Source organism: Anolis carolinensis, unplaced genomic scaffold (assembly GCF_035594765.1).
Source record: "Anolis carolinensis isolate JA03-04 unplaced genomic scaffold, rAnoCar3.1.pri scaffold_13, whole genome shotgun sequence".
Taxonomy (NCBI): domain Eukaryota; kingdom Metazoa; phylum Chordata; class Lepidosauria; order Squamata; family Dactyloidae; genus Anolis; species Anolis carolinensis.
In genome coordinates this window covers 16,699,356-16,711,606 of record NW_026943824.1, presented here as the reverse complement: position 1 = coordinate 16,711,606, position 12,251 = coordinate 16,699,356, and the positions used below count along the sequence as shown (strand labels likewise).

The 12,251-nt window shown below is 39.7% G+C and overlaps 1 protein-coding gene across 2 annotated transcripts in view; it reads left to right on the top strand.

Moving 5' to 3' along the window:
* Positions 1–12,251, top strand: part of capn15 (calpain 15) — a 128,522-nt gene that overhangs the window by 40,339 nt on the left and 75,932 nt on the right. The window contains exon 2 of one of the 2 annotated variants that reach the window (XM_062964706.1): positions 5,725–6,045. The exons of the other annotated variant lie outside the window; for it this stretch is intronic. Within the exon in view, the coding sequence (XP_062820776.1) occupies positions 5,867–6,045 (179 nt within the window). The 5' untranslated portion in view covers positions 5,725–5,866. The remainder of the gene's footprint in view (positions 1–5,724; positions 6,046–12,251) is intronic. 2 annotated transcript variants of the gene reach the window in all.

The following is a 12,251-nucleotide window of genomic DNA, read 5'->3' as shown; positions in this document are numbered from 1 at the left end:
TCCGTTTAGCAAGAAAGGTGACCGGCTTTGCCTTTCTCATCCCGGCAGGAACCGTTTTTGGCTAAATGACCTCTCCAAAATGAGGGTGCGCATGAGATTCGTGTCATACAGTCATCTCAGTGCTGAAGCTGCTTCTGGAGCTGCACCTGGAGCTCCTCTTTGAGCAATGCCATCTCTCATTTACCATATATACTCGAGTATAAGCCGAGTTTTTCAGCCCTTCTTTAGGGCTGAAAAAGCCCCCCTCGGCTTATACTTGAGTGAGGATCCTGGTTGGCTTATATTCAGGTCAGCTTATACTCGAATATATACGGTACATTTATTATTTTTCCTATTATTACTATTATTACATTTATTATTTTACTCTAGTATAATTATTACATGTATTATTTTACTTTATTATTAGTTGCTATTACATTTATTATTTTACTCTAATTATTATTATAGAGGCTCACTTATCCAAGCCTCGCTTATCCAAGCTTCTGGATTATCCAAGCCATTTTTGTAGTCAATGTTTTCAATATATCATGATATTTTGGTGCTAAATTCATAAATACAGTAATTACTACATAGCATTACTGCGTATTGAACTACTTTTTCTGCCAAATTTGTTGTCTAACATGATGTTTTGGTGCTTAATTTGTAAAATCATAACCTAATTTGATGTTTAATAGGCTTTTCCTTAATCCCTCCTTATTATCCAACATATTCGCTTATCCAACATTCTGCTGGCCTGTTTATGTTGGATAAGTGAGACTCTACTGTATTACATTTATTATTTTACTCTAGTATAATTATTACATGTATTATTTTACTTTATTATTAGTTGCTATTACATTTATTATTTTACTCTAATTATTATTATATTTACAGTAGAGGCTCACTTATCCAAGCCTCGCTTATCCAAGCTTCTGGATTATCCAAGCCATTTTTGTAGTCAATGTTTTCAATATATCGTGATATTTTGGAGCTAAATTCATAAATACAGTAATTACTACATAGCATTACTGCGTATTGAACTACTTTTTCTGCCAAATTTGTTGTCTAACATGATGTTTTGGTGCTTAATTTGTAAAATCATAACCTAATTTGATGTTTAATAGGCTTTTCCTTAATGCCTCCTTATTATCCAACATATTCGCTTATCCAACATTCTGCTGGCCTGTTTATGTTGGATAAGTGAGACTCTACTGTATTACATTTATTATTTTACTCTAGTATAATTATTACATGTATTATTTTACTCTATTATTAGTTGCTATTACATTTATTATTTTACTCTAATTATTATTATATTTATTATTTTACTCTATTATTACATTTAATACTAGCTGTGTCCGGCCACGCGTTGTTGTGATGTTGTCTGGTGGTGTTGGTGAGAACTTGTTGAGGTAGTGGTGTATTGAATGTCTGTTGTATGGTTGTCTTTATGTTGAGTATGCATTTGGTTGTTTGTGTACTGTGAAAGTGGTGAGGGTAGAGGGGGTCTATGTCCCTATGTAGTTTTGTATAGTATTTGTACGTTGTCCATGTGTAGTGAATGCTTGGATTGTGTCCTGCTGCATAGTAGAAAAGGTTGGGCTGGATGGCCCTTAGGGGTCTCTCCAAACTCTTGTGCCTGTCCCCTGGGCTGAGTAGGTTGCTAGGAGACCAAGTGGGCGGAACTTAGCCTTGTAACTGGCAGCAATTGGATAAAAGCAATTATTCCTCTCCCTCTAATTAGGACTTTATTTTTCTTTTTGTTGTATCAACCTAGAGGCGTGGATGATGGGATGTGTTGTCAAATTTCGAGGTTGGGGGGCCTGTAGTTGTGTTATTTTGTCCGCTGCCCTGATGCCATCACTCTTTTATATATATAGACTTAACTCTATTTATTATTATTGGAAGGATACGTAAGCACATTTACATTGAAGGCAGTTGGAATAATGATTTCATCAGAGTTGGACACTCTTATCTTACATTATAGTTTTATTCAAAAATATTTCACCTACTCATACCTGAATTAATGTAATTTTATTGGTATCTATTTTTATTTTGAAGTTAACCAGTAGCAGCTGCATTGCACACCCTCGGCTTATATGCAAGTCAATAAGTTTTCCCAGTTTTTGTGGTAAAATTAGGTGCTTCAATTTATATTTGGGTCGGCTTATCCTTGAGTATATACAGTAATGCTCTGCAATTCTGGGATTTGTAGTTTAGTGAGGCATCAGCATCCATTGGCTTGGAAGGCTCAAGGTCTTTTCTTGTCAAATGGCATTCCCCATTTATTTATTTATTCATTAGCAACATTTATATCCCGCTCTTCTCACCTCTAAGGGGACTCAGGGCAGCTTACAAGTTATATATACAAACAATATATTATATTATTAGAATAATACAATATTAATGTTATTATTAATATTAATATAATATAATAATATTATTAATATAATATTATTAACGTCAGGGGAAACCTTTACCTTTTATAGTACAATATAAGCACTATATAATCATTACCGTATATACTCGAGTATAAGCCAACCCGAATATAAGCCGAAGCACCTAATTTTACCACAAAAAACTGGGATAACTTATTGACCCGAGTATAAGCCGAAGGTGAGAAATAAAACAGCTTCTGGTAAATTTCAAAATAAAAATAGATACCAATAAAATTAAATTAATCGAGGTATCAATAGGCTAAATAATGTGTGTGTGTGTGTGTCTGTGTCTCTGTGTGTGTGTGTGTGTGTGTCTGTGTGTGTGTGTGTGTCTGTGTGTGTGTGTCTGTCTGTGTGTGTGTGTGTGTATATATATATATACATACATACATACATACATACACACACAGATATACAGGTACATGGATCTACATGTATATAGGATTTGCAAAGACCTGCAAACATATGAGGGGAAAATTCATATATAAAATTAATGTAGATAGATAGATAGATAGATAGATAGATAGATAGATAGATAGATAGATATAAGTACATAGGGATTGCAAATGCATGCAGAGGGTTAATGCCTATATATCTGTAGGCGAGATTAACAAATATTTCAGGGGAAAATGCTTTCATAAGATTAATGGATATATTTTTTCTTCTTCCTGACTTGCAAGGGCTTCTTTCCCTTTTCAAAACATTCCCTTGGTTAAGAGCGAGGGAGGCGTTGAAAAAAAACCCACACTGATAAGGGAGGGTAAGAGAGAAATATATCATATATTGCAAGCAATGGCCTTCAGGTTCTGTTGCCCGGCCTTGACCTTGATCCCATTATAAGCCAAGAGAGGCTGAAAAACTTGACTTATCTTCGAGTATATCCAGTATATATGACTATATTGTACTATATGACTATATTGCAATATTATTAATAATATTACATGTAATATAAATATACAATTATAATAGTGTATTATAATTATTACATTGTATTACATCATAATATTATCTATATTATAGGTATATACAATATATTATAATATTAGTATAGTATAATATGAATTCCATAGCATTGAAACAAGGCAATTAAAGTACATTCATTTTACATTCATGCACCCCAAGGTTTTCCTTTCCATTGCTGGAAGCTTTGGTATTGTAACTCTTGTGTTAATAAAGAAGGAATTCAAAGTAGGCCGAAACTGCAATGCACATCTTTTTTTGGCCAAAGAGAGTACGTTTTTTGTCGCTGCACATTACATTTGGCAGCAATTTTTTTTTTTTTTGGTTTCAGGGTTTTGAAAATTGAGGTGCGCCTTGGATTCGACGGCACATGAGACTCGAGTCAATACGGGTATTTTTATATGGCAGAGCAGCAGTAGGCTCAAAAGACTTTCTGCTTTGTGAAAGTTGGGCTTCCTAATTACTTTTTTTTGTAAAAACCCCTTAGAAAGCTCCAGAGCTTGCAAATGGCTTGTTAACATCAATGTAACATTAAACTGTTGGAGGGGGGGAGGGATTTTTACGAAGTTGGTTTGTTAAGTTGTTGAGACATTAAATGACTGAACATGGCCCGTAATGAATTAAAGTAACAGGAATGATTAATTGCCACGTTAAAGTAATATAGTTGGCGTTTAACTGCTAAAATGATGGATTTTAACATTGCCATTGAAAATATTAATGGCTTCAACATGTTCAACAAGTTATTTTTCGGTGAATGTTTCCCAAACTTTGGAAACATGCATCTTGGTTCTTGGCACATTCAAGTGCACACGCAAGTGCAATTTTATATATATATATATATATATATATATATATATATATATATATGTATGTATATGTATATGTATATGTGTGTGTGTGTGTGTGTGTGTAAAAGCTGTGCCCGGCCACGCGTTGCTGTGGCGAAGTATAGTGGTATGGGAAATAAAGCATTGAGGAATTGGTGGTAGTTAAGGTAAAAGGTAAAGGTTTTACCTTACATTAAGTCCATTATAAATGGGTTACATAGCTGTGTGGAAGGGCCTTGAGTCTACACTGCCATATAATCCAGTTAAAATCAGATAATCTGTATTTTATTGGCAGTGTGGACGAGGCCTAAGTGAGGCCTAACTCTGCCTGTCCCCTGGGCTGAGTGGGTTGCAAGGAGACAAAGTGGGCGGAGCTTAGCCTTTTAACTGGCAGCAATTGGATAAAAACAATTCTTCCTCTCCCTCTAATTAGGACTTTATTTTTCTTGTCTTTTTGTTGTATGAACGTAGAGGCATGGATGAGGGGTTGTGCTGCCAAGTTTAGTGTTTCTGGGATGTGTAGTTTTGTTGTTTTGTCCTAGGCCGAAATTTCATTACCTATATATATATAAAGGTAAAGGTTTTCCCCTGACGTTAAGTCCAGTCGTGAACGACTCTGGGGGTTGGTGCTCATCTCCATTTCTAAGCCGAAGAGCCGGCGTTGTCCATAGACACCTCCAAGGTCATGTGGCCATTGGCATGACTGCATGGAGCGCCGTTACCTTCCCGCCGGAGCGGTACCTATTGATCTACTCACATTGGCATGTTTTCGAACTGTTAGGTTGGCGGAAGCTGGGGCCAACAGCAGGCGCTCATTCTGCTCCCGGGATTCGAACCTGCGATCTTTCGGTCCGCGAGTTCAGCAGCTCAGTGCTTTAACACACTGTGCCACTGGGGCCCCCATATAGTGCCCTTCAAAAGGAACAAGGAACAGTTAAAATGTCCCTCGGAGAGCACAGCCAGTGGGAATCTTTTCGATATTTCAGGCCCCTTCCACATACAGTAGAGTCTCACTTATCCAAGCCTCGCTTATCCAAGTTTCTGGATTATCCAAGCCATTTTTGTAGTCAGTGTTTTCAATATATCGTGATATTTTGGTGCTAAATTCGTAAATACAGTAATTACAACATAACATTACTGCGTGTTGAGCTGCTTTTTCAGTCAAATTTGTTGTAAAACATGATGTTTTGGTGCTTAATTTGTAAAATCATAACCTAATTTGATGTTTAATAGGCTTTCCCTTAATCTCTCCTTATTATCCAAGATATTCGCTTATCCAAGGTTCTGCCGGCCCGTTTAGCTTCGATAAGTGAGACTCTACTGTATTCAAATGGGAATAGGTTGGCTTGCTTTGCATGACGTGTATGTCCGTGATACCATCTCTGTTTGATCAAACTCTTAGAAATGTCATTTCATGGGTTTTGAAGCATGGTGCCTTATTTCTTTTTCCCCTTTTTCTCTCTCTCTCTCCTCTCCTTTTCCTCTTGTTCTGTGTTTTTGTTTCCTTCTGTTTCAACCAGCACTGGCCTCCTTTCCTCCGGTCTGGGCACCTTTCACGCCACTCCATGCTGCCGCTCCTCACCCTTTCGGGCCGTCCTCTCGTGCCACTGGCGTGGACCTAACCAGGGATAACTCTTGGCCCGGCCGGGGTTGGGGGGAGCCATGGGCAGCTCGGCCTCGTCGCTGGCGGCCGAGACGGAGTCGGACCACGGCTTCTCTGGCCCAAACTACCCAGGGCACCTGGCTGCCAGTTGGTATAGGAGCAGCCACAGTGGTCCCGTTTGGGAAAGTGCCCTTATCACACGGCAGCACCCCCAGCACGTGACGCCCCGGGCACGAAGGTAAGAGAGCGGCCGAAGGAGCGTGGCCCCAGGTCCCCGGCTCTGTTTGAAATCTCCACTCACTTTACCTTAGCCACTATGGCTCTTTAAAACACTATATACATTGGGTTGCTGTCGGTTTTCTGGGCTGTATGGCCATGTTCCAGAAGCATTCTCTCCTGACGTTTCACCCACATCTATGGCAGGCACTCTCAGAAGTGTGAGGTTTGTTGGAAACTAGGCAAGTGGGGTTTACGGTGTTCCCTCACTTATTGCTGGGGTTAGGTTCCACGACCACCTGCAATAAGTGAAAATCCGCAAAGTAGGGACACTATATTTATTTTAATATTTATACATTATTTAAGTACTGTATATACTCGAGTAAAAGCCTAGTTTTTCAACCCTTTTTTAAGACTGAAAAAACCCCCCTCGGCTTATACTCGGGTGAGGGTCCTTGTTGGCTTATACAGTAGTCTCACTTATCCAAGCCTTGCTTATCCAAGCCTCTGGATAATCCAAGCCATATTTGTAGTCAATGTTTTCAATATATCATGATATTTTGGTGCTAAATTCATAAATACAGTAATTACAACAAAACATTACTGCGTATTAAACTACTTTTTCTGTCAAATTTGTTGTATAACATGATGTTTTGGTTCTTGATTTGTAAAATCATAACCTAATTTGATGTTTAATAGGCTTTTCTTTAATCCCTCCTTATTATCCAACATTTTCCCTTATCCAATGTTCTGCTGGCCCATTTATGTTGGATAAGCGAGACTCTACTGTACTTGATTAACTTTCCAACTCTATGCCATAACTTCTTGTAGCCGTGTCATGGGAACAACTGGAGACTTACTATTCATGTGCATGTCCAGGGTCCATTTGCCAGGAAACAATAAAAGTTGAATTGCTCTAGGATATTTGTGAAGGGAGAAAAAAGACCCCTTTTTCTCTGAGTTGACAAGGAGATGAGTGTCATTTATGATCCCAGGAGCAACTGTCATTTAAGTCTATATAAAGATAATTCTGGAGAGACCTTCCAGACTTGACAAAGATTGTCTTGTGCTGGCAATGTTGTGGAATTTCGTTTGGACACGGGTGAGGAAAGCAGACTGACAACAGAAGTTGTCTTCAAGATAGTTTACTTTTGGCCAAGAGCAATGTTAGCTAATGCCCAGAAAATGCAATGCCACCCCTTGCCTGTAGTGGCTTTCCAATTTATACAATTTTACAGAAGCATGCGCTGAAAGCTAACTGACAATGGAATTTGCTGACTATTATAATCCTTTTGAACATGCGTGGTTGCCTTGTAACTTATATAACTCCTTACTCATCACATCAGGTGAAGTGTCCATAGTTTGCTCCACGTATGCACTATCCTCAGGTGACATGTTCATAGTTCATCCCACGCATGCATCATCCAGCAGCCAAATCATTACTGCAGTTTGCATCATAAAAGGGTAATGAAATTTCGGCCTAGGACAAAACAACAAAACTACACATCCCAGAAACACTAAACTTGGCAGCACAACCCGTCATCCATGCCTCTACGTTCATACAACAAAAAGAAAAGAAAAATAAAGTCCTAATTAGAGGGAGAGGAATACTTGTTTTTATCCAATTGCTGCCAGTTAGAAGGCTAAGCTCCGCCCACTTGGTCTCCTAGCAACCCACTCAGCCCAGGGGACAGGGAGAGTTAGGCCTCACTTAGGCCTCTTCCACACTGCCTATAAAATACAGATTATCTGATTTTAACTGGATTATATGGCAGTGTAGATTCAAGGCCCTTCCACACAGCTATATTACCCAGAATGCCAAGGCAGATAATCCACAGTATCTGCTTTGAACTGGATTATCTTGAGTCCCCACTGCCATATAATCCAGTTCAGTGTGGATTTTATACAGTTGTGTAGAAGGGGCCACATATAATCCAGTTCTAAGCAAATAATACAAAGATATAAATATAATATATAAAAATTACAGTGGTATAATAATACAGAACAATATAATCTCTAAAATCAGGACAGTAAATAAAGAACCACACTCTGAAAACAGGGGAATTCCAGACAGGAAACAATCAGGGCCAGCTAACACCTCCCAACAAAGGAGTCCCCAGGGAGGAAACAACCAGGCTTTGAAGCTGCAAGCCCATTCAGTGCTAATCAAGGTGACTATTTACAACATTCATACTTGCTTCCACAAATAAAAACCCACTTAGGACTATGCCACAGCAACGCGTGGCCGGGCACAGCTAGTGACCTTATATTGTGAGCAAAGAGCAAATGTCAGGCAGAACATGTCCTGTCAACACTTTCATGGAAAAACAAGATTTTTTGAGTAAGGGTCATCTAGGTAAGGGATTTTTAGGGTCTTTAAATAAAATATTCAAGAGCTGCTCCCTCAGCAATGCTAACAACGGAGTGCTTTTGCAAATGAAAAGGCTTCAATTGAAGGAACAGCCGTGTGCCAGGAGTCCGCGATTCAATTCCATGCTCCACCTGAGGTGTTTTGGCAAGGCGGAAAGTGACCCCGGCAGGGCAGATTTGCAGATAATTTACTCCTAAAAATAATCCGCCAGAGCAATTTCCTGATTTTTATTTAGATTTTGATCTTTGGCGAAGCTCTCAATTGGAAACAGCTGGTTTACGCGGGTGCAATTAGGATGTGCCATCTCGATTGAGAGCCTCGTGTCCTGCATTTAGCCCTTTATGTAGCGGGTCGAGAGATGTGCCACAGCATTCAGCGGTGCGCTGCCTCGGAGAAGGATGAGTGGGTAGCCGTGGCTGGTGGAAGCTGCCATGTTGTGTGCTAAGAATATAGGCGCCTTTCATTCATGCCGGCTTTTTATAGCTTTTCCGCATTCTGAATGAGCGTGACTCCCTTTCAGCCTGTGTGGAGGCTGCTGCCTATTTCAAAAAAGCAGCTTGCTTCTCTCTCCCATCCGCCTTGGCTTAGAAAACATTGGCTTTCTGAGCTTTCAATATCTGTGCCTCCCGCTCTTCTCGCCTGTTGCTTCAATCCCTGAATAATTTGTTGTTGGGGATGTTTTTCCAGGCAAGTTAAATCCCACGGTTCAATATTATTTTATGTTTAACTAGCTGTGCCCGGCCACGTGTTGCTGTGGCGTTGTCTGGTGGTGTTGGTGACAAATTGCTGAGGTAGTGGTGGTATTGAATGTCTGTTGTATGGCTGTCTTTGTTTAGTATGCACACTGAAGTGGATTATATGGCAGTGTGGAGTCAAGATAATCCAGTTCAAAGCAGATAATATAAGATTCTAAATGGGTTATATAGATGTGGAAGGGCCTTGAGTCTACACTGCCATATAATCCAGCGCAAATTAGATAATCTGTGGAAGAGGCCTAAGTGAGGCCTAACTCTGCCTGTGCCCTGGGCCGAGTGGGTTACTAGGAGACCAAGTGGGCGGAGCTTACCCTTCTAACTGGCAGCAATTGGATAAAAACTATTATTCCTCTCCCTGTAATTCGGACTTTATTTTTCTTTGCTTTTTGTTGTATCAACCTAGAGCCGTGAATGATAGGTTGTGTTGTCAAATTTCGAGGTTGGGGGGCCTGTAGTTTTGTTGTTTTGTCCGCTGCCCTGATGCCATCACTCTTTTATATATATAGATCGTCTTATTGTTTTTAATGCATAGCTATATGTTTCTTGTTTAGATTTTATTATTTGGTTTTATATTTATGTTAGGCGTTGCATTTTGCCTTTATGTTGTAAACTGCTTTGAGGTATATAAATACAGTAAATAGCAATAACAACAACAACAACAACAACAACAACAGATGCAATTAAGGCCAAGATCGAAAAATCAGCCAGTGACCCAAAATGCAGACTATGCAAGGAAGCTGACGAAACTATTGATCATATCCTATATCTGCCTAGAAGATCAGGGGGCAGAGGACTCTTACAAGTCAAACAAGCAGTCAAAGAAGAAGAACATGCCCTGGCAGAAGATGTAAAGCAAAGTGAAGAACCTGCTTTGATTGAAGTCAAAAATCAGAAACTCCTCAAAGCACAGCAGACAAAAAACCAGTACAAGAAAACCGCACTACAAACTAGAGCTGACAGCTGGCACAACAAAAAATTGCATGGAAAGTTCCTTGACAAAATTGAAGGAAAAGCTGATAAGGAGAAGACCTGGCTCTGGCTCACGAATGGGACCCTGAAGAAGGAGACAGAAGGCCTGATCCTTGCAGCCCAGGAGCAAGCCATCAGAACAAAGGCAATTCAGGCCAAGATCGAAAAATCAGCTGATGACCCAAAATGCAGACTCTGCAAGGAAACCGACGAAACTATTGATCATATCCTCAGCTGCTGTAAGAAAATCGCACAGACAGACTACAAACAGAGGCACAACTATGTGGCCCAAATGGTTCATTGGAACTTATGCCACAAGTACAACCTGCCAGCAGGAAGAACTGGTGGGATCACAAACCTGCAAAGATAATGGAAAATGAGCACACAAAAATACTGTGGGACTTCTTTATCCAGATTGACAAAGTTCTGGAACACAACACACCAGACATCACAGTTGTGGAAAAGAAAAAAGGTTTGGATCATTGATATTGCCATCCCAGGTGACAGTCGCATTGACAAAAAACAACAGGAAAAACTCAGCTGCTATCAGGACCTCAAGATCAAACTGCAAAGGCATAAACCAGAACAGGCGGTCTCGGTGGTGATCGGCACACTGGGTGCCATGCTAAAAGATCTCAGCCGGCATTTGGAAACGATAAACATTGACAAAATCAATTGTTTGGCTTTGATGGTAGCAGCAATTTGTTTTATTTGATTTATATCTCACCTTTTTTACAAAATGGGAACAACATGTTGATTGTTGCATATTAATGTGGTAATACAATGAAAGAGGATGGGTTGGATGCTCATTGGTGTGAAGAGATAGAGAGATGTAACGTTAGAGCATTACCTAAAATTGGCTACTCCTCTGACATGAATTTTACATCCATCTATGCCTGAGGCAAGGCCAGCAATGACAGGGAGATTTAATGCCTTCTGAGTTACATTTTTCAGAACTGCCTTGTGCGTTCATATGTGCATCCATTATATTTGCAGCCTGAACAAACCCATGGTTGCGGGTATATGGTATCGTCACAAAATAGTGCCAGTGGGCTGGTTTGAATTTCTAACTGAAAGCATGGAAAGCCAGATTCAAATTCTCACTCATTTATGAAACTCAGTATGCAATCTTATGAATTCCCGTTATTTCTTTCTCTCTCATCCTGCCTTATGGAATGATTGTGCGGAAATGGTAATGCAGCCATTCTGATGTGCTTGAAAGAAGGGCAGGCTAAAAATGTAATTTAAAAATTGGCAGCCTTGTTAGTTACACTGAGGAACTGAAGTTGCCCAGTTAGCAGAAATTTCAACCGAGATCTCTCTGTCGCTAATATGATATTCTGTCAGTTCTACCGTGTTTCCCCGAAAATAAGACCGTGCCTTATATTCATTTTTGTTCTCAAAAATGCACTAGGTCTTATTTTCAGGGGATGTCTTATTTTTCCATGAAGATGAATTCACATTTCTGGTTGAACAAAAAAAATGAACATTTATTATATACTGTACAGTAGTTTGTTAATGTGGGATTTGTGTATTGATTGTGTTTAAATGCAATTTGTGTCTTGGTTTGTATTGCATCAACCAGAGTGTACTATAGTCTGGAAAGAGTTAATTACTGAGAAGCTGTGATGACCTTGATGTGTGGCTGGAACTGGGGAGTGTCCAGACACAAGTGTGTATGCTTTACTGATTGCATCAGTTCTGTTCTGTTCTGTCTGCCTAGAGTCAAGTCCTGTGTTTGTCTGCAAGTCTGTTTGTCTTGATTATTACTATTTACAGTAAAACTTGTATATAGTTTTACCAAAGTCCCTGGATGTCACTTTGTTCTGCGTTCCACTGACTCCAACTATTGCGGCGCTGCTAATACTCTGACATTTGGTTATGGGCCCAGACTGCCCAGTTCCTAGACTGGCCAGATGCCACTTTGTTCTGCGTTCCACTGACTCCAACTACTGCTGCGCTGCTAATACTCTGACATAGTTGTCGTCAAAAACCAGCATAACCAGACAAACTGTGAATCCTATCAAGAATTTCTTGTGACTACCGTTATTTCCATGTACAACAATCTATGGTACATACATTTACAGATCCTGCATGCTATGGTGTTCTGTTTGGCGGGCATGCTTCCAAACA